Genomic DNA, 24,374 nt, shown 5'->3' on the forward strand with positions numbered 1-24,374 from the left:
AAGGGCGCTTCGAAACTTGAGGTCGCCGCAGCCCTGAGCGTTCCCTATTTTGAGTGGGCTGAGCGATCCGGACGCGATGTCGCTGCCCAGCAATGCCATCACTTTGCTGCCCTACCGCATGCCCAGCCCGTGTGATTGCACCTTGACCGCTTTCTTCCCGAAGCCGCGACGGGGTCGATCTCGGGCCGCCGTGGTCCGCGTCATCACTTCGTAGTCTCTCCGCACTATGCCGCCCTTTTTTCCACGAGGAACAGTGACTCGGTATCCCTGCGGCTCAGCTTGATTGGCAATTGGCATTTGCTCGTGTGCGCCTCCTCTACGCTCTGCGGACAGCCGCACGATGGCGTCGGCCGTAACCAGATCCGCCCACACTTCACGCTCGCACCCTCTTTCGCTCTTGCCCATCCTTGCTATCGATCCGCTCACCAGATGTCGGCCGCGGCTACGTCAGCCTGCCCAGATCTCGCTGACCGCAATGGCCAGCGAGGCTCTGAGATTGGGGGCGTGACAGCATCCAGTCAGCCAACCTTGCAACCCGCCGCCACCGCCTCAACCGTCCACTCGAACGCGAGCGCGACTGCCACGGCCTCGATAGCAGCCTCCACCTTCCACCCTGTCCCCCCGTCATTCGTCACTGCCCCTCCACAGATTGACCCGGCCCTTCCCAGAGGTCCTCACGGCGAGTCCATTCCAACCGGGCACAGGTCAAATGATACGCAGCAAACCTGCGTAGGCTGTGTAGCAGACCGCATCATCCACTCAACGCGCTGCGAGGCGGCCGCGTCACGCGATTGGTGCCGGAGGTATTGCGACTACCGCTGCGGCAACACAGCTCGGGAGGCCATGGCTCATCTCAGTGAAGATCGCCAGCGCCTCGCCAGTATCGAACGCGTTCTCGGCGTGGGCGATTCGGCGTGGGACATCAAATCGCTCGAGACTCTGCAGAATGTACGCGACCAGAGCTCTCTTGCCAGCGCGACGTTCACGGTGATGGGCCTACTTGTAGCACGGGTCGACGCTTTGGAGCGAGAGAGGGTCAAGAATGAACAGGAGAAGCTCGCCACGGCCTGCTGGCAAGCGGATCGCGATGGCCGTCTGCAGGACATTACAGAGATGCTCAGCGCTACTCGCGAGGAGCTGAAGCAGACGCGTGACAAGGTGGAACAGCTGGAACGCCGAGGTCAGGAGCTGCAGTCGCGTATGGAGGGCAGCTTTGTGCCGCAGCAAGAGCAACGGGCTGGGCAGGTCAACCCCACGCCACCGTCGTCAGCGAACTCCGAGATGCGACGCGGAGGCACTCAACACAACGAAGCCTCGCAATCGTGGGCCCAGGGCCCGAGGGATGGAGAGATCGCAAGCAACGGAGAGACTGCCGCAGCCGTCTCGGGCGCTGACGAATCCGGCTCGGCTAAGCGCAAGCGCGATGACGACGACGCCAGTGAGACAGACCAAAGTGGCTCTTCTAAGAAGGTCGCGAAGGACGCAGCCTCCTCGCCTGATTGCAATTTCACCATCACTCCGTTTGGCCGCAGTCCAACCAGTGTGACCCCTCGCTCTGCCGGACGAGCATCGGCTAAAGTCGACGGCACCGCGCCTCGCCGCTCCACCATCAACCTCGCCTCGACATCAACCTCTTCTTCGACGCTGCTCACGGTCGACGAGGCAGCGTCTCAGCTTTCGCGCCTTTCTGAGCAACTCCGCACGCCATCTTCCTTCCTTCGCCATACACAAGTCAGCGGTGAGACCAGCCCTCAGGGTCACGGGCAGCAAGACACGCTTGGCCGAGCCGCCTCAGTGCCCGCCGATCGACCTTGGTGCAGGGTCAACACTGCCACCTCTGGCCCGGGCAAGGCAGCAACGGCGCCCGTGACCCTCAGCGATGCTCCCGCGTCAAGTTCGTCTCCCACGAGTGTCGCAATCGCGGAGTCGGCGATCAGAGCGGCACGCAAGCAGCTAGAGGTTGGCCAGACGGGTGAGTTTCAGCAAGAACAAGGAGAAGGGCAACCATCATCCGACAGGGGATACCATGTGAGCATCAAAGGTACCTCGGAGGGCAACGGAGAGACTTGTCGCGCAGAAGCTGCAAAGGAGGCGTCCTACTAGCAAGGTGTCTCCGACGAACCGGCGGAAGACAGTCAGGAGCAGCACAGCCTAAGACGAGCTGTACAAGCAAAGCACAGAAGAGAAGAATGACTCCTGCAGACCACGACGACATTCCTCTATCAAGTCACTCAACGTCAAATCCAGTCTCGTCATTCCAACTTTCAGCTTCGAGCGACGCCAAGGGTCTGCTGGCCAGCGAGCAGGCTGGAGAGCCAGCGTCATCACACTAGACGTGGCATCCTTTCCTTCCTGTGTTCTTGGCATATCATGGTCTTCGAGAGATGCTCTCCCTCGCTGCCGGGCTGTGATCTTTCTCTTTCCTGCCACCGTCCTGATCAGCCCAGAAGAAGTACCCCTCGAAATCACAGACTCTAGTTGACTCCAACAGTCTGAGCGTGGAGTACTCTGACAAAAGGAAGAACGCACGGCGTCGTACGATGGGCAACGAAGAAGACGCTAGCGCGATGGATATACGATTGTCCTCGATCAAGAGGAAAGAGGGTGAGTTCGAGGCGTCTTTTCCAGACAGCATTGCGAATGTACAGATTGGAAGTCAGAAGCAAATAAGGTCCAGAAGCGGCCGAGATGTCCGGGAGTCAGAGGAGAAGCGGTGACGCTCACAGTACAAGCAGGAGGCCCAGTGCCAAGAGCGTCGTCGTGACGAGGCCACCAGCCTTCGCTGGCAAGGTCGTAGCGCCGTTGCCATCCTGGCTCGACGTCGATGAGCCTCCACCACCACCATCACTGCTCGACGACGCTTCGTCTGGGTCAGCAGGCGTCTTGACACCGACGGCGTTCTGGGAGGCACACGCAGCGGCTGCCTGTCTCGATCCTGCCGCCGAGCTATTCGCATTAGCCTTGAGCGTGGCATTGCCACTGAAGTCGCAGCTCTGAGCGTTATTATTCGTCGCCTGATAGTAGCTGCTGAATGCCCAGTCGAGGCGCTGTACGGGCGAGCAGAAGGAGATATTGCCGTACGTTCCCGTGGACCCGTTGGCCGTAATTGCTGAGCAGCTCGACCCTGCCTGGCCGAGGAAGCCACATGCTTGGTTGGTGAGGAGGCCAAGAATGGCGGGATTGTCGCGTGCCGAGGGGCGCGCAACGCATGGCCAGGCGGTGGATTCGAGGCAGGAGCAGTAGGCTACGTCGGGGGTGGGAGGCAGCTGAGAAGAGGCAGCGAATGCGCCAGTACCCTGCTCATTGCAGGCAGGGAGAGCAGGCCGTGAAGTAGAAGCCGCAGTGCTGGGATTGACACCTGCGAACTGGCTCTTCAGCGTTGCCCAATCTGCCCTCTTGACGACGTCACCGCCTTCAAAGGAGACCAAGCCGTAGTCTTTGCCCTCTGCGGATGGATCCTTGGGGAAATACTGGAACGCCACAGCGCCAGAGAAGGAATCGGTCATGGGCGGTGAGAAGATGGCGTTAATCTCAGTCCAAGGGCGAGAGTCGGCTCCAGCGCTGGGGACACAGCCGACTTCGGAGAAGATCATAGGGATGGGGTAGTCGGCAAAGTCGCTCGCGAGAGTGCTGTAGCCGCTGTCGGCTAGAGAAGAGTCGCCACACCAGGCGTAGGAATTGTGGCCGTAGAAGTCAATGCTCGTCTCGTTAGTACCGCAGGCGAGGTAGTCTGCCAGAAGCTTGCGTCGACCGTTGGCCCCCGCTGGAGCGTCTGCGCCGCTGTAGGTGACTAACACGCCGCTGTTCTTGCTCCTGAGGTAGGCTTTCATGTCCCTCGCCGCCGCTTTGACGAAGGGTGCCGCACTGGTCGTTGCGTCGTTTGCGATGACCTCATTGCCCACGCTGACGGCGAGGAGGTTGTCGTAAGGAAGGAAGGCATCAAGAGTCTTGAGGTACTCTGTCTGCAATGCCGTGTCCCACGTAGGGCTCGCTCGATTGATGCTACCGTTGAGCGGCAGGCCAAGATCGAGAATGACGTACACGCCGGCATCGCTGAAGGTCTTCATGCATTCGTCATGGTTGAGAGATGACTGCGGGCGGCAGCGAGACGTGAGCAAAATGCATGACGCGTCCACCTTTTGCTCTTCATCCCGCACTTACATTGACCGAATACACTCGGATGGCATTGATGCCCAGATCTCTGAAATTGGCCACATCTCTCGTGCAATTGGCAGGCAGACTCAGAGGATCGACGAAGGTGCCTGGCTCGGGAAAGCCACCGGATTGGTCGTTTTCCTCTGAGGAAAGGGTAGGCGCCGACTCTTGGTACGCCAGCCCCTTGAGGTAGAAGCGCTCGCCATTAGGGCGAACGAGATTTTTGCCTCGGACAGAGATGCGGTCGATGGCTGCTACGAGGGGGGCGAGGAGGAGTGAGAGGCAGAGGGCGATCAGAATGGCCGAGTGGCCGATGCTGCGTGCCATGGCCGGGAGAGCGGACAGAAGTGAGTTGGGTACGATGGGAACACGAATGGAGTCGCAAAGAGCAAGCGTCGGTGATGATGTTGACGATGGCAAGGAACAATGGACGTCGCTTGATCGGTTCGATTCGGAGCATTTCAATACGGTCCTTGAATCGTGCAACGAAGTGGGTCTCGACCGTGCGAGCTTGTCCCGTGAGCTGATTGGACCTGCGTGAGAGGAGCGTGAGCTCGGGCCACACTGACCGCCTGTCGACGCTTGATCGGACCTGGTCCGGCGAGGCAGAGACAGAAATCGTCAGAGATGGCGGAAAGCTGCTCAGGGCTCAAGGCGTCGATCCCACTTGGCTTAGGCTCTTACGATCCTCGAATCGTACAGTACGGCAGGCATTGATTGGCTGCCACTGCTTGGACCGTCCTGTTGCTGCAGAGTGAGCGCAAAGCGGGCCAAGGGAAGTGAGCAAGGCGAGTGAGCTGAGGAAGAAGGGTCCAAAAGAGCCGCTGCCAAGCCAAAACGCCAACCGCGGAAGGCCGACGGAGGTGTGGTGCGAGCGGGCCACGCCTGCGACCGAGCCACGCCTGCGACGAGAGAAGCTGTGAGGCGTGTGCAAGTGCAAGCCAAAGCACGGAGATGAGCCACGACGGCGACGGCAACGGCGACGATGAGATTACAGTGGGCTATTGACGACTCCGCGGCACAGCGACCCCCAACAGCAGACGATGCTATTGTCAGACAAATTCTCGTCGCCAAGGCGAAGCATAGCCAATGACGTTACCACCCATTGGGACTTGGTCCTCGTCGACATCCTCCTCGCCTTCGCCAAGGTCACCTCAGTCTTCGCCAGCCAGGCTATCGCCCCCTCTCTTCTTGCAATTTTATCGAAGCTCTTTGTTCTGCCGTTACTGCCGCTGCCGTCGACCTTTCTCCAAGGGCGCTTCCCTCGACTCCATTTGATTTGATGTCGTTGACAGAGGAGGGGCGGCCGCCGTTCGCTGGACGCGCGCTGCGAGGTGCGTGGCAAGCAGGTGCTTGGGTGGTGTCGCAGTGTCGTCGTTGTCGTCGTGTTGACTGCCGGCGCGAGAGCAGAGGCCGGCAAGGCAAAGCGAAGCAAGCAATGCACTCGCGTTGCAGTGCCCGCCCGCTTGCCCCTGACGGCGTCTCAGAGTGGCGCGCCTCTGTCTCCCCCCCTCCTGGCTCGGCGTGGATGGCTGGCTGGCTGGCTGGCTGGCCTCGCTGCTGACTTGGCTGACAGACAGACTTGGCTGGGCGCCGCCTTCTGAGCCGCCGCCTGCCGCGCCCCTTCCTGAGTGAGCGAGAGCGAATGAAACCCTGAGCGCAGGCAGCAGCGAGGAGAGGCGCCCAACATCGATCACACTTGACTTCGATCAAACGACGCCGCCGCCGCCGCCGCCTCCTCGTCGTCCTGCCAAACCCCCTTTCTTCCCCATTACCATCCCTTCAACTCATCGAAGTTGATCGTCGCCCTTTTCTCTTCGTCTCTGCGTCTTGACCACAGCTTGTCGCTTTTTTTCTGGACGACAAGTGACAGTCCAGGGCGACGAAGGATTCGTGGCAAACGGCACACGCATCGCCGCCGCCCCCCCGCTCAACACAGCCTTGCCTTTTTCGTCTCCTCACGCAAACACCCGATTTCTACTTCCTCACATTCTTTTTCGACTTCTCCCATCTTAAGCGCGCCTCGACATGGCGTCGTCTCATCATCACCACCCGCCCGGGGGCAACCCCTTTGGCGGCCAGCCTCACCATTACGAAGATGGTGGCAGCGATGCCTCATTCGCCCCGGGCGATCGTCGTGACACCTACCAATCAGAAGGCAGCGTCGCTGAACTGATTCCGACGCAGAACTACGACGGTGACTCGTATGAAGGAGGCTACAACGACGTCAAGTACGCACAGAGCGCAGAGTCTGCTGGCGCAGGAGGACCGCCAAGGGGCTTCGGTCCCGGGCCTGGCAGCTATGCACCTTCTGGCATGTCGTCTCCTCACACCGACTACCCTGGCACAGCTGGCGGTGGTGGAGGCTACAGGCAACGTGAGCCTTACCCCGCCTGGACTGCAGACCACCAAATTCCGCTCTCGAAGGAGGAGATCGAGGACATCTTCATCGACCTTGCCAACAAGTTCGGCTTCCAGCGCGACAACATGCGTAACATGTACGACCACCTCATGATCCTTCTCGACTCGCGAGCAAGCAGGATGAGCCCATCACAGGCACTCGTCACGCTGCACGCAGACTACATCGGCGGAGAGCATGCCAACTACCGCAAATGGTACTTTGCAGCCCAGCTCGACCTCGACGACGCCATTGGCAAGGCACAGAACCCTGGCCTTGGCCGTGCTGCGTCGATGGCCAACCGCAAGGGCCGTGCCGGTTCCGCAGCACAGAAGCTGCAGGGAGCTGCCCAGAAGTCGCTCGAGTCCGCAGCATCAAGATGGAGGGAAGCAATGAACCGTGAGTGGCGAGCGCGCGCAGCTTCGACGATGACGACGAGGATGATGTAGTGACTGACTCTGCCTTTTGATTGCTTGTCCCCAGGCATGAACGACTACGACCGTCTGCGTCAGATCGCGCTCTACCTCCTCTGCTGGGGTGAAGGTGGACAAGTGCGATTCGTGCCAGAGTGCCTCTGCTTCATCTTCAAGTGTGCAGACGACTACTACCGCTCTCCCGAGTGTCAGAACCGCATTGAGCCCGTGCCAGAAGGACTCTACCTTCGCGCCGTCGTCAAGCCGCTGTATCGATTCCTGCGAGACCAAGTCTTCGAGGTCGTCGACGGCAAGTTCGTCAAGAAGGAGCGAGATCACGACCGTATCATCGGCTACGACGACGTCAACCAGCTCTTCTGGTACCCCGAGGGCATTGCTCGCATCGTGCTCAACGACAAGACGAGGCTGGTCGACGTACCGGCGCATCAGCGATTCATGAAGCTGGACAAGATTGACTGGAACCGCGTCTTCTTCAAGACGTACAAGGAAAAGCGATCCTTCCTTCATCTCCTCGTCAACTTCAATCGCATCTGGATCATCCACATCTCTGTCTTCTGGTACTACACGGCATACAACGCTCCCAAAGTCTACGAGACCAAGATCAATCCGTCACTCGCGCAGCTTCTCACTGGATCAGCGCTTGGTGGAGCCGTCTCAACATTGCTCATGATTGCAGCAACCATCGCCGAATTTTCTTACATCCCGACGACATGGAACAACACGAGCCATCTGATGAGGCGTGGTATCTTCCTCCTCGTCTGTCTCGCCATCACGATCGGTCCTGCCGTCTACGTGCAAGCCTTCAACAAGTCATCCAACGTCGCCAACTACGTGGCCTACGTGCACATGGCCCTGTCTGGCTGCATTACCGCCCTCTTCGGACTTGTGCCCTCTGGCCGCATGTTCGGTGACCGTGTCGCAGGCAAGGCGCGCAAGTACCTCGCCAACCAGACGTTTACGGCCTCGTACGCACCCTTGAAGGGCAGTCACCGAGCCGTGTCGATTCTGCTCTGGGTCCTCATCTTCGGATGCAAGCTCACGGAGTCGTACTTCTTCTTGACGCTGTCCTTCCGTGACCCTCTCGCCGTCATGATCACTATGCGAGTCCAGGGATGCGGCGACAAGTACTTTGGCACTCAGCTCTGCTCGTACCAGCCCGCCTTTGCGCTTACGGCGATGATGATCATGGACCTCTGCCTGTTCTTCCTCGACACCTTCCTGTGGTACGTCATCTGGAACACCGTCTTCTCCATCGGCTGGGCCTTTTCTATGGGTCTCTCGATCTGGACGCCTTGGAGTGACATCTTCCAGCGTCTGCCCAAGCGCATCTACGCCAAGCTCCTGGCCACGGCCGATATGGAGGTCAAGTACAAGCCAAAGGTCTTGGTATCGCAGGTCTGGAACGCCGTCATCATCTCGATGTACCGAGAACACCTCCTGTCGATTGATCACGTCCAGAAGCTCCTCTACCACCAGGTCCCTGCGACCGATGGCGGCAAGCGCACATTGCGAGCTCCTACCTTCTTCATCAGCCAGACGGATAAGGGCATCAAGCCCGAGTTTTTCCCCAAGGGCTCCGAGGCCGAGCGTCGCATTTCCTTCTTCGCCCAATCGCTCACCACCGCGCTGCCTGAGCCTCTGCCCATCGACGCCATGCCGACTTTCACCGTTCTCACGCCTCACTACTCGGAAAAGATCTTGCTGTCGCTCCGTGAGATTATTCGCGAGGAGGACCAGAACACGCGTGTCACTCTTCTCGAGTACCTCAAGCAGCTGCATCCCATTGAGTGGGACAACTTCGTCAAGGACACGAAGATCCTCGCCGAGGAGTCCTCTGGCCTGGGCAGCTCTCCCTTCGGCGGTGACAATGGCTCTGACGAAAAGGCTGGCTCCAAGGGCACTGCCAAGACGGACGATCTGCCCTTCTACTGCATTGGTTTCAAGTCGGCTGCCCCAGAGTACACGCTCCGTACCCGTATCTGGTCCTCGCTCCGCGCGCAGACACTCTACCGCACCGTCTCTGGTTTCATGAACTACGCCAAGGCCATCAAGCTTCTCTACCGTGTCGAAAACCCTGAGGTCGTTCAGCTCTTCGGCGGCAACACCGAGAAGCTCGAGCGTGAGCTCGAGAGGATGAGTCGCCGCAAGTTCAAGTTCGTCATCTCGATGCAGCGCTACTCCAAGTTCAACAAGGAGGAGCACGAGAACACCGAGTTCCTGCTGCGTGCCTACCCTGACCTCCAAATTGCGTACCTCGACGAGGAGGCTCCTCGCAAGGAAGGTGGCGAGTCTCGTTGGTTCTCTGCCCTGGTCGATGGTCACTCTGAGATTCTCCCCAACGGCAAGCGTAGGCCCAAGTTCCGTGTCGAGCTGCCCGGTAACCCCATTCTCGGAGATGGCAAGTCGGACAACCAGAATCACGCCATCATCTTCCATCGCGGCGAGTATCTCCAGCTCATCGACGCCAACCAGGACAACTACCTTGAAGAGTGCCTCAAGATCCGCTCGATCCTGGGCGAATTCGAGAACTTCAACGTCTCTAACCAGAACCCCTACGGCGGAGGCCACACCGAGTTCGCCAAGGCGCCCGTCGCCATTGTCGGATCTCGCGAGTACATCTTCTCAGAGAACATCGGTATCCTCGGTGACAATGCCGCCGGCAAGGAGCAAACGTTCGGTACCATGGCTGGTCGTGGTCTCGCGCAGATTGGCGGCAAGCTGCACTACGGTCACCCTGACTTCCTCAACGCTCTCTACATGACGACTCGTGGTGGTGTGTCCAAGGCCCAGAAGGGTCTGCATCTCAACGAGGACATCTACGCCGGTATGACTGCCTTTGGCCGTGGTGGACGTATCAAGCACTGCGAGTACTACCAATGTGGTAAGGGACGTGATCTGGGTTTCGGTACCATCTTGAACTTCACGACGAAGCTCGGAAATGGTATGGGAGAGCAGATGCTGTCACGCGAGTACTACTACCTGGGCACGCAGCTCCCCATCGACCGCTTCTTGACCTTCTACTACGGACACCCGGGCTTCCACATCAACAACATCCTTGTCATCATGTCGGTGCAGTTGTTCATGCTTGCCATGCTCTTCCTCGGCACGCTCAACTCCGAGCTGCGCGTGTGCAAGAGCACCAACAGCCAGTACATCGTCGGTGTTGGCGGCTGCTACTACCTGAACCCGGTCTTCCTCTGGATCAAGCGTACCATCATCTCGATCTTCCTCGTTTTCATGATTGCCTTCCTACCCCTCTTCTTGCAAGAGCTTTCGGAGCGAGGAGCCCTCTCTGCAGTCATCCGACTCTCCAAGCACTTCCTGTCGCTCTCGCCCGTCTTCGAGGTCTTCTCGACTATGATCTACTCGCACTCCATCATCTCCAACTTGACCTTCGGTGGAGCTCGCTACATCGCCACGGGACGTGGTTTCGCCACGACTCGCCAGAGCTTTGCGCTCCTCTACTCGCGCTTTGCTGGACCGTCCATCTACGCGGGCATGCGCTTGCTCCTCGTCCTCCTCTACGTGACCTTGACGCTCTGGGTGCCTCACCTCATCTACTTCTGGATCTCCATTCTCGCCCTCTGCATTGCGCCCTTCCTCTTCAACCCGCACCAGTTCTCCGTCTCCGACTTCTTCATCGACTACCGCGAGTTCTTGCGCTGGATGTCGAGGGGCAACTCGCGATCGCACGCCAACTCGTGGATCGGCTACTGCCGTTTGTCGAGGACCAAGGTTACGGGCTACAAGAAGAAGCGCTTGGGTCACCCCTCGGAGAAGCTCGCCGGCGACGTCCCTCGTGCTGGCTGGAGGACGATCCTCTTCGCCGAGGTCCTCGGCCCCTTCATCCAGGCCGTCATCTTCGTTGTCGCCTACGCCTTTGTCAAGTCGCTCCACGAGGCTGGAGACCCGCCCATGGGAGCCATCAGCCGTATCGCGATCATCGCCTTGGGCCCCATCGTCTGGAACATGGCTATCCTCATCGTCGTCTTCATCACGTCGATCTTCCTCGGTCCAGCTCTCAACCGCTGCTGCTCCAAGTTCGGTTCGGTCATGGCCGCGATTGCCCATCTTCTCTCCGTCGTCGGCATGGTCGTTGCCTTTGAGTTCCTGTGGTTCCTCGAGCTCTGGAAGACGTCGCACGCCGTGCTCGGCATCATCGCCGTCATTGCCATTCAGCGCGCCATCTTCAAGATCCTCATTGCCCTCGTCCTCTCTCGTGAGCTCAAGCATGACGAGGCCAACAAGGCCTTCTGGACGGGCAAGGTCTGGCGCATGGGCAGCGGTGGCCACGCCTTCACTCAGCCGGCACGAGAGTTCATGGTCAAGACCATTGAGATGTCTCTCTTTGCGGCCGACTTTGTCACCTGCCACATCCTCCTCTTTGGTCTGTCAATCCCCTTGCTCATCCCGTACTTCGACAAGCTCCACTCGACGGCCCTCTTCTGGCTTCGACCATCGAGGCAGATCCACGCGCCCATCTTCTCGCTGCGCGCCAGGCGACAGAGGAGGAGCATCGTTGCACGCTACGCCACCCTGTTCTTGTTCAGCTTTGCCGTCTTTGCGGCGTTGATCGTGCTGCCGATCATTTTCAGCGACACCATCGACCTGCACTGCTCCATCTGCAAGAACTTGTAGACGGTTAGCCGACGGCGGCAGCAGCATCAATGACTGCAGGGCTCAGCCTGGTGCAATAGCCTTCGCGACGACATCCAGCGTGGACGCAAGCAAGCCTCGCCCACGACGAATCAACGACAGAAACGGGGTGGCGGCAGCAACGATCCACGCCGTACCCCCTAGCTATCCTGTCTCATAGAGCATCCCTTCCTTCCCTCGCACCATCAATCCCCCTTCTTGTCCATGTGCATATCTACCATCATTTGCGCGGGGCGGCGCGCCATCATCTCCAAGCTACCATCCTTCCTCTCGTAGTAACGCTCCTTGCTGCTTCGACGCTCCCATTCCCCACCTCTGAACGAACAACCCCTACTCCCATCTCATCTCTCTCAAGACGCAGAACTTGGCGGCGAATGTCTTTTGTCTCGCTCTCTCTACACGATCGTTTTGACTCTCTTCAATGGACGCTTGAATGCTCGTAGACGGCTGGTTGTGCGCGCGTGACGAGTTGACGGGCTGAGGAGATGGCTGACGTCGGCCAAGAGGCGAAGGGTCGGTCACGTCGAGCCGACAGGCATTACAGGCTTTATATGTGTTTACATCTGGCAATCATCCCAGATGGGGAAATAGCTCAGGGGTAGAGCGCTTGCTTAGCAGAAATCCGTCAAGATTTGCATGAGGCCCGGGGTTCAATTCCCCGTTTCTCCATCCTCTTTGGTTCGCGACACTCCTCGCGGACCCCGCTTTCTTTTGGCGCCCCTTCTGGTCAGTGTGGCCAGAGCACGCAGGATCTGCAGAAACGTCTTCTATTTGCATGCTATCTACAGATGATTGCGCCATCTCCTCCAAACGGGAATGATGGCAACGACGCAAGCGACCATGCCAAGCATGGCGACCTGGAATGACGCGCGAAAGCAGCTCGGCCCTGCCACGCACGTCGCACCGTTCCCCGGTCTGTGCTCGCCGTCGCCTGCTGCTACCCGATCTGAGTTTGCTGCGTACAGCAGCGAGAAAGCGGTGGAGCCTACTGCGCAGAGATAGCTTAGCAGGCCCCAATTGCGCCCGAAGTTGGCTGTGCCGAAGGAGGAGACTGTGATTGAGGGGACGAGGACCTGCGGGCGAGTGCAATGGCGGTTAGGTGAGCGTGCTACGCAAAGCAGAAGCAGGAAGAGTGAGGAGCACTTACAAAGATCAGGCCGTATGACAGTCCGACCAGCAGACTGAATGCTGGCAATCCATCGGTGGAGTCCAGCCCAAAGGAGGCGAAAGTGAATGCGCCGAGCAAGAGGAGCATGGCGACGAGAAGGAGGGTGATGCGGCTGATGCGCGGCAGGCGGCTGCGTGACGCTGACGACGACGATGATGATGATGATGAAGTGGCGGCGCTAGGGTTGGGCGCAACGGCGTCGGACAAGATGCCACCGAGCAGCCTGGCGACGGTATTAGCCGCGGCCAGGAGCTTGACCTGGCTTGCCCTGATCTCCAGCGCTACAGGTCCGATGCCCGGACGAGCGAGAATTCCCAGCATTCCTGGTGCATGTCCCTCCGTCTGCGATCCAAGGAGCGCGACGACTACATTGCCGATGGAGGAGAGAACCATCTCCGCCCCGCCGACGCCCACTACCATGAGGAGGCCGAGAGACCAGACTGCAGGCGTAGAGAGGAAGGCGAAGATGCTTTGGGATTCGGGGACGCCTGGCAGGATAAGGGCTTGCGGTGATGCGGTAGTGTCGTCGCCGTGGAGGAGGGGTGTCTCCTCTGAGCTGCTACGATCGTGAGGCCGAGCGCTGGCCGGAGCCTCCGTAGGCGGCGTACTCATGAAGACGGTGGCGAAGGCGTTCGTCGCTCCCAGTAGCCAACCCAGGAAGCTGAGAAAGCCCGAAGCGTCGAGATCCCCCGTCGCCTCGTCCGAGAAGAATTGCGTCCCCAACGAAGTGAGGAACAAGCTCGACAGGCTGAATAGCGTCAACGGGCCAGCAATGGCGAGTCCTGGTCTGCTGCGAAAGACGCGCGTCGAAGCGGTCACGGCAGAGAAGTAGCTTGCAGCCACTCCCGAACCAATAGCCGTGAAAGCAATGAGGGTCACGAGAAAGGAGCCTTTTGCCATCTTTGGCTCAGGCCCGCCGATGGCCTGCCGTTGAGCATCGAGCGCAACGACATCGGCGTACGCCATGCATTGATACCCTACAAAGAACATGATGGCTGCAGCTCCGCTTAGTAATCTTGGCCCCTTGGCATCAGCTAGTGCGCCCCATATTGCTGCGGTTAGGTATTCTCCCAGTACAGCTCCTCCCCACAATAGATTGGTCTGCGTTAGGCTGAGTCCGAGATCGCGGGTGAGGGCAGGACCAAAGATGGGGAAGGTGAAGATGCTGCCTGCTGTCAGGGCTGTCGTGGCTATGCTGAGGGTTGTGAGGACATGCTGTGTAGATGAAGGGAGGGGCATTGGAAGTGAATGACCGTGTGATGATGAGAAACGTTCGGTAAGGGTAGAGAGGAAAGAGGTGAGTCTGAGATTACGATGTCCAGGGGTCCAAAGAGTCGCAACCGGCGGAAAGGCAGTCGACGCGGGGCGGACACGCAGACTGCGAGACCGAGTGGACGAGGGGCCGGAGTGGAGACGACTCGACGCTGCATCTGCATTTGCGCTGCCTTGCCTCTAGAGTAGTCACTTCGTCATGCGCACACAGCCGTCATGCTCACGCTGCTTTGAATGTGACAATCTACATTGGTCATGATAGACTGAAAAGAAATCGCGTCGTGTGCGCCGCGCCTACTTCTCATTCTTCTCCGCATCAAATACCAACTCTCTCCTCTTGGCCAGCGGTGGCTTCAAACTAGTTAGGGTGACCATACCCGTCCCCACACCCCTGCTCGGTCCACCCATGATGATACTCTCACTCACTCCCGCTACATCGTCCTTCTTGCCATACAGCGCCGCATCGAAGAGATGGTCCGTCGTCTTCTCAAAGGAGGCCAGCATCAGTACACTGTCCTTCATCTTGGCAACACCAAAGCGGGTGATACCAAGCACCTCGCCCTTGTACGTCATGACGTCGGCCAGGAGCATGACGTGACGCGGATCGATGCTCATACCGTGCGACGACATCGTGTAGTCGATCTCCTTATAGATGGACGTGCGCGCAGCCTCGATGCCAAGATGGCGGAACATCTCGTCTACGTGGTTCGTCTGGGTGCGGGTGCCCACAACCCCATCCGTAGTCATGACCTCCTTGAGCCCATAGCCTTCAACGAGGAGCTTGCGCTTCCCCTTGTCGTCAGAAATGACCGCGCGCGTCGCCGTGGGGATACCCTTGATGATGATTTGAGGCAACTGACGCTTGAGCAGCTTCAAGCGGTAGTAGATAGCCGTGATATCCTCGTCCTTTTTGTCTGCTGAGATGTACACCCTGATCCTGTTCTTGTGAGGGCGAAGTGTGACATCTCCCTCCTTGATCTTGAGCTTTGGAGCGTTGATGATCGCCCGCCCAATGTCCTCGAGAGTGACTTCGAGCTGCAGCTTGTGGATCGCAGCCATGTCGATGTGCAAGCCAATGTAAACATATTCTGAACCCCACGCCTCTTCGATCACGGATGCAACGTCGCCGAGGAAAGTCTTCTCGATTCGACCCTTAACGATACGCGCTGCACGCTCGCTGTTCTCGCTGACGAGGGTAGCGTCAATGATGGGCGTGTTGATGTTCTTGGCCGCGTTGATGATCTCCTTGATGCGCGGTACACCGAGCGTAACGTTCATTGAGGCAACTCCGGCAAAGTGGAAAGTCTTGAGCGTCATCTGCGTTCCCGGCTCACCAATCGACTGGGCGCCAACAGCTCCGACTGCTGAGCCGGGCTCAATCTTGGCGCGAAGGTACTTGGTGTAGCAGAGTCGGAGGAACTCGTGGATGGCGCTCTTCTTGACCTTGGTCTTGTTGTCCACGATAGCCCTCTGCGCTGCATTCGCACCGAGCGTCAAGTCTGTGTCTTCATCCCACTCTTCCTCACGCTCCGTAGCCCCGTACATGGAGAAGTGCTCACGCACGGCTCCTGCTTTGTCAACGACGTACTCTTTGAGGAATTCGCGCACCTGCTCGCGATACTTCTCCGTCGTGAGCGACGTCCACTTGTGGCTCTGCAGTTCTGCCTCGACGATCTCGCTGATCTCGTAGGGGAGAAGACCGCGCTCCACCTTGTGCTCTACAACGGCTTTGGAGTGGCGCCATGAGCGGTGGTACTCCACGGGAAGAGCGTTGCCTTCGAGCTCGGCAGGGTCAAGTCCGTCGTCTCCGTAGGTGAATTGGACCACTCCGCCTGTAGAGTTGCGTACTGACGTATCGTAGTGCGTCGACAGGTCCTCAAGCGCTTTCATTAGACGACGCTGCATGTAGCCCGTCTCGGCTGTCTTGACGGCTGTGTCGACCAGACCTTCACGACCTGAGATGGCGTGGAAAAGGAATTCGGTAGGAGTGAGGCCAGAGAAGAAGCTGTTGCGCACGAATCCTGCGCGAAAGAGGGAGAGGACGACATGTTAGAGAGCGTGAATGGCGCGGTACCTCTTGTTCGCACCACTCACCCTTGGAAGGCGGATCCTTGGACTTCTTTGCAAAGTGCGGCAACGATCGATCCTGGAAGCCGTTGGGCACACGCGAACCAGAAATAATCTGCTGCCCCACGCAGGCCACCATTTGAGCGACGTTGATCTTGGACCCCTTGGATCCACACACCGCCATGATGAGCGGGGCGTTGTGACGCGACAGCTCCGTCATGCAGATCTCTCCTACATCGGATCGGACTCCACTCAACACACCCGAGATCATGTTCTCGAGCGTCTGCTCTTGGTTGCATCCTGGTAGGTTCTCCAGCTTGCCCAGCTTCGCCTGCCCGATCAGGTCCAAACACTGGCGGTAGGCGGCTTCGACTTTGCTGTCCTTGGTGAGGCGCAGATTGTCTCCTGGCATGACGTCGTTGATACCTAGTGAGAAGCCTTGATTGGCAAGCCAGCGGGCACACGTCTTTGCCAGTCTGTTCATGGCTTGAATCGCCGCATCTGGACCGTAGTCGCGTAGCATGACTCCGAAGACACTGTTCTTCTTGCCGTCTCCTACTGTCGACTTGTCCATCACACCACACATGACCTCCGAGTTGACGATGACCAGGTAGCCATCATTGGGGCTCATATCCTTGATGAAGCTTCCCTTGGGCTTCTCAAAGGTCCTGCACTGCGCCTCGAGGTTGACGAGCTGCGGCGCGTCCTTGTTGGGACGGATGAGGCAGCTGAAGACTTGCTTGCCTGTCCAGAGCTGCTGAGGCTTCATGATCGCGGGCGGAGGGATGTCGATGTGCAGATTGGCGTCTGCAAAGTAAGAGCAGACCTGTGTGAATTGAGCACGATTGAAGAAGCGGTCGCGACGTGAAATGAGGAAGGATGCCGTGATGAAGTCCTGGATAGCGGCGATGAGCGGCTCTCCGTTACGAGGCGTGACCAAGTTGTGCTTGACGCCCATGAGCACCGTCGCCTCCGTGCGAGCCTCCTCCGTCTGCGGTACGTGCATGTTCATCTCGTCACCGTCAAAGTCGGCGTTGTACGGGTTGCAGGCACACTCGTTGAGGCGAAATGTTCTCCACGGCCTGATCTTCGCCCTGTGCGACATGATGGACAGCTTGTGGAGGGAAGGCTGCCGATTGAAGAGGACAATGTCGCCGTCGCGAAGATGACGCTCGACGATGTCGCCCACTTTGAGCTTCTCTGCTGCGATGGTGACGGATCCGCCGAACTTGAGGTACCTCTTCATCCCCGTCTCGGAGTCGGTGACGTAATTGGCACCTGGATGTGTCTCGCAGCCGTTCAAGACGGCCTTGCGTAGTGACTCAATGTTGTGCTCGAAGACGCGCTCTGGATATGTGAGGATCTTGGCCACCCTCTCCGGCACGGCGACCTCGTCAATCTTGAGATTGGGGTCGGGTGAGATGACGGTTCGACCAGAGAAATCGACACGCTTTCCTGACAGGTTGCCTCTGAATCGACCTTGCTTGCCCTTGAGTCGTTGACAGAAGCCTCTTCTCGGCTTGTCGTGGGGTATGAGTGGTTGACCGGGCATCTCAGAGTTGATGTAGAGGGCGACGGAGAGTTGCAGCCAATCCCACTGCTCCATGAGCTGTGTTGTCGCTGAGGCTTTGCCGCGCTGCTGCAGGCCCGTCTTGATGACTTGGTTTGTGAAGATGATCTCGCTCAACTTGACGGTCAAGTCGTCCTCGTTGGTCGCTCCATCTTGCTCGACTGTCGGACGAATGCAGACAGGAGGAACACAAATGTACTGCCAGATGTACTCTTCCGGCCTGCCGTGCTCCGGCTTGAGACCTAGCAGCTCACAGTCCTCATCTGAGATGCGCTTGAAGAGGTCGAGGACCTTGAGCGGGTTGAGATCCTCCTGCGCCTTGTGAAGATGGGGTCTGATGTCGTAGGCGCCTCCTTGCTCAGACATCTTGAGAGCCCTGTCGAATGTCTTGTCGAATGCGGTTCGCTCATCTGCTAGCTTCTTCTGCCTGAACTTCTCATGAACGATCTTGAGGGGTCCAGCCTTCTTGACAACGCCATTGATGGCATTGCACTTGGGACAATGGAGCACTTTCCGAGCTTGTGTGTTAACAGCTTTGAAGGTAGCTGTACGCTGCAGGTTCTCGAGATTGGGCTTGCGGAAGGTGCGAAGGTGCTTGCGCTTTGTAGGCTCGTCGAGGAGGACTGTAGCGCACGTCTTGCAGATGACTTGGAGGATGGCTACGGTATGCTTGAAAAAGCCCCAATGGAAGACGGGCAAGACGAGGCGGATGTAGCCGTAGTGACCTACGCAGTCAACTTGAGAGAGACCGCACGTCTCGCAATTGCCGGCTTTCGAAGGTACACCCTGAGCGAGCGAGGAGGAGTACGGGGCACAGGGAGTGAGCGTACGCTCATCGACACTGCTTGCTCGTCGTTACCCTACTTACCAGTCTTCTATCCAACACGCCCCCCTTCATGGGCGTCTTCTCCGACTCGCCGATCTTGTACAGCTCCCTAGTGATGCATTCCAGCTCTGAGATCTGGACGATGTCCTGCTGAGAGAGGACGCCAAATTGAATGTGTTTGATCTTCTTTGGCGCATCGTGTGACACAATCTCCTTCATCTTGGGCCGCGAGAAAGCCGCAACAGCGGCGCGGGGTCGCGTACGAAGACGATGAAGAGCACTCTAGAGCTCGACAGCTCTAGCGCGAAGGTTTGCGTCTACAGAGCCGAAGAGATGATATGAGCGAGTGGGACGAAATGATGATGGTAGTGGCGGAAAGGGCAGCGCCGCGCCAAGTCGCCCTCGACGACCAAAATCGAGTCGAGCGACGGACAAGATCGCCAACCGCCACGTGGGGCGTTGGGTCGCTCGACTGCACGGACCGTAAGGGAGCTCGAGGAGTAGCTGGACATCTTCCTCTCCTCCCTCCCCCCCCGGTAGCAACTCTCACCTGCCCTCTTCTGCCGCCATGTCAGCATACGATACCCACCAGAGACTGCGCACAAAGGCGATCCGCCAGCTCAAGAAGAAGGCCTACGATGATGCAATCAAGACGATCGGAGACGGCTCGGTGCAGATGCTTGAGGCCAAGGAGCAAGGAAGCGGTTGCGACTTGGCCGTCTACCTCGTAGACATCTACACCCAGTCAGGCAAGCCGTGTGACGAAGAGAGCAGGAAGAGACTGGTACAAATCATCTCGCTGGCTGCCAACGATTTCTGGAGGAAGAAGGTCATCGACGCGGCAATCAAATGGTCGGTGCAGGCTTCACGCAACCCGGCAGGAGACAGTCAGCTTCGCCTCGCTATCGCAGATATGTTGGCGAAGGAAGGAAGCTACTTTGCCGCAGAGGGGCACTATATTGCTGCTTGCGTAGCTCCCCCTGCCGGCTCGTCGGCTCACGTGCCGGAGCATGCGCCAAAGTCGTTCGCGCTCATGATGATCGAGTGGCTTGGCAGCTTCGCGCAGGAGGTGACCAAGCAGGAAGGAGAGTCAAGAGAGGCGGCCGTCGTTGAGAGGACAGAGTCTGGGCGATTTGCATTGCGAGCTGTGCTCCCGTGAGTTGACAAAGGAGGGCATATAGTCTGTCACGTCTCCACGCTGACCTGTTCCCTCCCGTGATCGCCGCCAGCCTCCTCGGCCTTAAAGCTCCCGACGCAGCGAAAGGCTTCCTATCCATCTTCATCTCACGTCTGATGACCAAGCATCCGAGCCTTCTCCTCCCCATGAACCCCAACCCGCGCCCCTACACGACACCTGCAGGCGCAGATTCCGCCTCGTCACCAGCTCCACCGCCCCCCAAGGGTCTTCAGCTTTACGTGACTGGGAATCCGGACCTAAACTTCGCCCAAATGGCCCTTGCACTCACGCTGCACGCCATCTCTTCCGTCTCCAGCGGTAGCAGCAGAGTCCCGGAGGGGCTGAAGCAGGCATGGATCTCCCTCGTCCGCCAGTACGAGCGTGAAGGCGGAGAAGCGGTTCACGAGCCCGGCACAGGGGACGCCATCAACAGTGTATCGACTAGCTATTTCCAGCTGCAAGCGCAGAGGCCTCAGGGAAACTTCATGCAGGACATGCTCAGTTCACTCATGGGTGGTGGCGGGTCACAGCCAGGGCAGGGTCGTATTGCGGGGGGTGCTGGAGGAGAGGAGGCGGAGAAGGTGCAGGCATTGGCTATCAAGCAGGCGCCTGAGCCGGAAGCGAAACAGGCACAAGGCGGGGGAGAGGGGGAGGAGCAGGAGGGGGCTATTGAGGCTCCGGAGGAGGAAGATCTCGACTGAGCCAGGGCGACAATGCCACCACAGTAGCTCACGCGACACTCTCGTCGTTGCTTCTTGGCTTGGGTATAATACAATTTGCACTTTGCGACGCCACATTCTTCCCTAGAATTGCGGCCTCCTCTTCCTCCCCGTGTACTTCGAGTTTTCAGGGACGTCCTTCTTCCCCCTCTTCTTATAGAGCTCCTTCTTCCTCATGATCCATTCCTTGCTGCCCTTTTCCATCCCAAACTTGTCTTCTTTGGCGCGTTGCTTCTTCGACTTGCCACCACCCTTCTTGTCAAATCGGCCACCTCGCTCTCGCTTCGACTGGAATTTGGCTTGAGCTGGGCCTGCACGGGAAGGGCCAGCGCCGTCCTCATCGAGGTCCTGCTCATGTTCCGCCCTCAAGCCCTGCGGCAGCGCTTGGTCCTCATTCATGGCCACGTCCTGCCCATACTCCTCCATCCCCTTTGGTCGGGTCATCGCTCCACCGCTCCACAGGACGAGGAAGAATTTCTTTGCCTTCTTCGAGTTTGGATAGTCGACCACCAGTCCACCACCAAACCCAGCGCGCGTAGCAGCATTCATGATCATGCGTACTTGATCGTCATCCTGCGGGTAGAACTGGAAGACGGCTCGCGCCCCACGGGAGAGGGCGGCGTGGAGCGTCGTGAAGAATTGCAGGAGTCGAGCAGTAGGGGAGTGCGAGGTCGAGTCGGCGTTACACAGCCATTGAAGGACGGAAATACTGATAGCGCCGTCGAATGTGCCTGCTCGGTAAGGGACACCCTGGCCGCCATCTGCGAGCATCACGTCCCCCTCGACGTCCCTGTCCAGGGCCACCTCGAGCATTGAGGGGCTGATGTCGAAGCCAACCCACTCGTGGCCGTACTCTGTGAGGATCTCGCCCGAGAGGCCTGACCCGCAGCCGATGTCCAAGAGAAGGGCCCCAGACTCTGCCTTCCAAGCGGGCAGATTGAGAAGCTCGATGGCTCGATGTGTCATGCTGGCCTGGATGTTCTGGATACGCGAGCTGAGAAGCGGTGCGTCCAGAGTCCCAGGGCGTAAGTAAGGCATCGAACGAGGTCGAGGGGAGCTTCATCTGCACTCACTTGGCAGTGTATTTGCCCGCCTCATCGTCTCCATAGAAGATCTCGGGCGGTGCGAGATGCTCTGGCCTGCTCATGCTGGGCGCCGATCAATGCTCAATGTGGTCGTGAGGTGTTTGATGATGGAGGGGAGAACGGACAGAGCTGCTTCCTTGATCGTTGGTCGTTGCCAAAATTCAAATGCGACTTTCAGGAAGGCCAGGCCGAGGCTGCTTGGCCTGACTTCGGCCGCAAGAACTTGGCGTGTGGCGGCGGCCTGTGGTGTGTGCAGGCGGGCAGGCGGGCGGGCGGATGAACTGAGGCGGCAAATCAAAGCTCGCGACTTGACTCGCAGTGGCCTCTTAATCTTTGCAAATCGACGCTCAGCCAGCCAAGCCAGGTATCTTCCTTCCCCACCATCACCGCCATCCTCAACAATTAAGCCTGAAATCGGCCCTCGTCTCATCGTTTAGCGCTCATAGACCAGAACAGCTTTCGACGACGGCTATCATCGTAGCTTCGCCCTCCTCCAGCTCCCGTCTCGTACCGTCGTAAGCCCATCGTCGCTCGCTCCTACTCCCTCCGCAATGGTCCCGGACGTCAACATGGCCTTTGCTGCCTCGTCATCATCCACCATGGCTGGCCCTCAACCTCATCAATCCAACGGAATGGTGACAGGAGAGGCTAGCCAGGATCGCGTCCTCGTCATTGGATCGATGGCCGCTGCGCAGAGCGGCCAGTACCAGCAGGCTGTGCATGAGGCTGGTCAGGGTGGAGAGAAGCAAGTTGAGATGCATATGGCCGATCGTCTCACTGACGGAGGTGAGCCGACATCCACAGTGCATCACCTTCCGACTGGTCTTGCCGTGCTCACACCATCCCTCCCCCGCGCGCACAGCTACCACACTCAGCCCCTCCACCTACGCAATGGCCATCCTCCTCCTCACACCTTCTGATGCACAGAACGGCGGCCTACTGTCCACCCTTTTGGCTAGTCTGCGAGACAATGGCTCGATGACCATCCAGCTTGTCGGTCAGGCAGACGAGAGCAGCGTCAAGAGGACAAGAGGCGAGGTCATCCTCGCAGGATTCACAAAGGCAGTTGTCCAGGAGGGAGGCCAGATCGTCGCACAGAAGCCTGCTCAGAGCGCCGCATCCATGGGCCTGGAGCGCAACGGCACCAGCAACGGCGTCTCACTCAACAATGGTGCCTCTTCTTCATCCTCTTCGTCATCTGCTGCCCTCCCATTGAGGCGAAAGGCAGCCAACGGCTCCTCGTCCAACGGCTCCGCCAAGTCCTCGCTTTGGGCCACAAGCACCCCTCCTCAGATCAATCCGGAGTCCCTTCTTAGCGAAGCAGACCGCCTCGTCCCCCAAGCGGCTCGCCGGGAGGACTGTGACCTGGAGTCTGCCCTCGCCGGCGGACGAAGGAAGAAGGCGTGCAAAGGCTGCACGTGCGGGTTGCGCGAATTGGAGGACGAAGAAGAATTGGCTCGAATGAACGGCACAGAAATCGTGAGGCTGGACGCGAGCGATCAGGATCTGCCTGGTGGAAGTAAGGGTGGGGCACCACCGAGGACGGAGGTGACGGAGACTGTTGTGGACGAACGCGGGGTCACGAGGGTTGTCAAGCGTATCCAAGTGGACACATCCGGTGCAGCCTCGTCCAGCTGTGGAAGCTGTACATTGGGGGATGCCTTCAGATGCAGCTCATGCCCTTACTTGGGGTTGCCCGCCTTTAAGCCGGGAGAGATGGTCCTCATCCCGGACTCGATGGATGATGACCTCTAGGCGGTAAGGATCAGTAAGCGCAAGTGTATCTTTCCGTCTTTTCATGTATTCGATCGACTGTCCGCTTCCTCATCGTAATCCTATCGGCTCTTTCATTGCGCCCTCTTATCTACTTCACTGAGCTCTCTCATCTATACTTTGCTTCCCACATCCGCCTCCTCCCCCCTTCCCATCCTACTAGCTCTTCTCGCTCTCCACTCTCCCACCCCCCTCTCAAAGGTACCCAAGTCCAAGCCCTGATGCCCGACCTCGACGAAATGGACGCCCAACTTCGTCCCCACCTCCGAATTGCGATACTCGTCGTCAAAGAAGATCATGTCCTCGTAGACGATCCCAGAGTCTGCATGCAGTTGGCGAAAGTGGCTTATCTTGCTGCCAGGGTAGATCTCGTTGAAATTGAAAAGAGTCCATGACTTGAGGGCTTCTGAGGAGGGTGACCGTGGGGAGTCGTCGATTAGGTAGAGACCATTGAGCGCTTGCTTTGCTGCTGAGGGGGCTGAGGTGCGTGAGGCGGCTGCGATTGCTATGTTGTGGCGGCGGCAGAAGAAGAGAATGGAGCTGGGTACGAACGGGCGAGACGATCACAATCAGTGCTTCTGGCGGGGGGTGGTATTCAACGGGAGCCAGGGCTGCTTGCTCACGGGACGTGGGGGAAGAAGGAGAGTGGCTGGCCATGTCGATCCACGACCTTGTTGATCGCGTTGCCCTTGCGCTTGATTGGCGTATCGACGTGCGTGTCCACCCAGCTGTGTGGGTGGTGCGGGGCAGTCAGACCCGGTCTGAGTCTGTCGTCACCATCTCATCTCTCGCAGGACTCACAGGGGCCAAAGGGTATAATCGAGATCGAAGACGGCCATCTTGGGCATAGGGCCCTTGGCTGCCAAGTTCTCGAGACTCTGCACGATATGACTCGTCTCTGGCGCGACGTCTTCGCTCGACGAAGATTCTCTTGATGCCGCCTGTCTACTTTTGCGAGGCATTGTGGCGAGAGGCGACGAGGAAGTAATGGCGAGGAAGCCAATTTCAAAAGGTCCTTCGCCGTAAAGTGGTGAGCCTCGGCGAATTTTGGTGGCCGCTGTTCTGTCCGTCGTG

The 24,374-nt window shown here is 58.5% G+C and overlaps 9 protein-coding genes and 1 non-coding gene across 10 annotated transcripts; 5 read left to right on the forward strand and 5 right to left on the reverse strand.

The window, feature by feature from the left end:
• Nucleotides 1-429: 429 nt before the first annotated feature.
• Nucleotides 430-2,543, forward strand: BDZ90DRAFT_269669 (hypothetical protein; the record flags this gene model as incomplete). The annotated part of the gene is made up of 1 exon (XM_025508739.1): nt 430-2,543. The coding sequence occupies one exon, from the start codon at nt 430-432 to the stop codon at nt 2,101-2,103; it is 1,674 nt and encodes a 557-aa protein (XP_025364336.1). The 3' UTR covers nt 2,104-2,543.
• Nucleotides 2,481-4,939, reverse strand: BDZ90DRAFT_230577 (hypothetical protein). Its single transcript, XM_025505525.1, has 2 exons — nt 4,162-4,939; nt 2,481-4,091 (listed from the first exon to the last, which is right to left on the reverse strand). Exons 1-2 carry the CDS (start codon nt 4,480-4,482, stop codon nt 2,721-2,723), a joined length of 1,692 nt encoding a protein of 563 aa, XP_025364337.1. The 5' UTR covers nt 4,483-4,939; the 3' UTR covers nt 2,481-2,720.
• Nucleotides 4,940-5,856: 917 nt separating this feature from the next.
• BDZ90DRAFT_237278 (hypothetical protein) lies at nt 5,857-12,084 on the forward strand. Its single transcript, XM_025507315.1, has 2 exons — nt 5,857-6,952; nt 7,037-12,084. Exons 1-2 carry the CDS (start codon nt 6,184-6,186, stop codon nt 11,623-11,625), a joined length of 5,358 nt encoding a protein of 1,785 aa, XP_025364338.1. The 5' UTR covers nt 5,857-6,183; the 3' UTR covers nt 11,626-12,084.
• A 140-nt stretch (nt 12,085-12,224) lies between these two features.
• Nucleotides 12,225-12,312, forward strand: BDZ90DRAFT_t5. The gene has a single exon. It is a non-coding gene; the product is annotated as a tRNA-Ala (tRNA).
• An 84-nt stretch (nt 12,313-12,396) lies between these two features.
• Nucleotides 12,397-14,070, reverse strand: BDZ90DRAFT_230579 (MFS general substrate transporter). The gene is made up of 2 exons (XM_025505526.1): nt 12,791-14,070; nt 12,397-12,716 (listed from the first exon to the last, which is right to left on the reverse strand). Exons 1-2 carry the CDS (start codon nt 14,048-14,050, stop codon nt 12,426-12,428), a joined length of 1,551 nt encoding a protein of 516 aa, XP_025364339.1. The 5' UTR covers nt 14,051-14,070; the 3' UTR covers nt 12,397-12,425.
• Nucleotides 14,071-14,311: 241 nt separating this feature from the next.
• On the reverse strand, nt 14,312-18,918 carry BDZ90DRAFT_249590 (beta and beta-prime subunits of DNA dependent RNA-polymerase). Its single transcript, XM_025507662.1, has 3 exons — nt 18,589-18,918; nt 16,178-18,506; nt 14,312-16,104 (listed from the first exon to the last, which is right to left on the reverse strand). Exons 1-3 carry the CDS (start codon nt 18,763-18,765, stop codon nt 14,378-14,380), a joined length of 4,233 nt encoding a protein of 1,410 aa, XP_025364340.1. The 5' UTR covers nt 18,766-18,918; the 3' UTR covers nt 14,312-14,377.
• Nucleotides 18,919-19,065: 147 nt separating this feature from the next.
• On the forward strand, nt 19,066-20,865 carry BDZ90DRAFT_237283 (hypothetical protein). Its single transcript, XM_025507316.1, has 2 exons — nt 19,066-19,701; nt 19,776-20,865. The coding sequence occupies exons 1-2, from the start codon at nt 19,115-19,117 to the stop codon at nt 20,422-20,424; spliced, it is 1,236 nt and encodes a 411-aa protein (XP_025364341.1). The 5' UTR covers nt 19,066-19,114; the 3' UTR covers nt 20,425-20,865.
• Nucleotides 20,436-21,794, reverse strand: BDZ90DRAFT_249596 (S-adenosyl-L-methionine-dependent methyltransferase). Its single transcript, XM_025507663.1, has 2 exons — nt 21,516-21,794; nt 20,436-21,436 (listed from the first exon to the last, which is right to left on the reverse strand). The coding sequence occupies exons 1-2, from the start codon at nt 21,587-21,589 to the stop codon at nt 20,527-20,529; spliced, it is 984 nt and encodes a 327-aa protein (XP_025364342.1). The 5' UTR covers nt 21,590-21,794; the 3' UTR covers nt 20,436-20,526.
• Nucleotides 21,795-22,100: 306 nt separating this feature from the next.
• BDZ90DRAFT_230584 (DUF689-domain-containing protein) lies at nt 22,101-23,382 on the forward strand. The gene is made up of 2 exons (XM_025505527.1): nt 22,101-22,313; nt 22,390-23,382. The coding sequence occupies exons 1-2, from the start codon at nt 22,127-22,129 to the stop codon at nt 23,280-23,282; spliced, it is 1,080 nt and encodes a 359-aa protein (XP_025364343.1). The 5' UTR covers nt 22,101-22,126; the 3' UTR covers nt 23,283-23,382.
• BDZ90DRAFT_230586 (hypothetical protein) lies at nt 23,317-24,198 on the reverse strand. Its single transcript, XM_025505528.1, has 3 exons — nt 24,102-24,198; nt 23,924-24,028; nt 23,317-23,840 (listed from the first exon to the last, which is right to left on the reverse strand). Exons 1-3 carry the CDS (start codon nt 24,137-24,139, stop codon nt 23,414-23,416), a joined length of 570 nt encoding a protein of 189 aa, XP_025364344.1. The 5' UTR covers nt 24,140-24,198; the 3' UTR covers nt 23,317-23,413.
• Nucleotides 24,199-24,374: the final 176 nt, after the last annotated feature.

The sequence above is a fragment of the Jaminaea rosea genome, assembly GCF_003144245.1.
Source record: "Jaminaea rosea strain MCA 5214 unplaced genomic scaffold BDZ90scaffold_2, whole genome shotgun sequence".
Lineage (NCBI taxonomy): Eukaryota > Fungi > Basidiomycota > Exobasidiomycetes > Microstromatales > Jaminaea > Jaminaea rosea.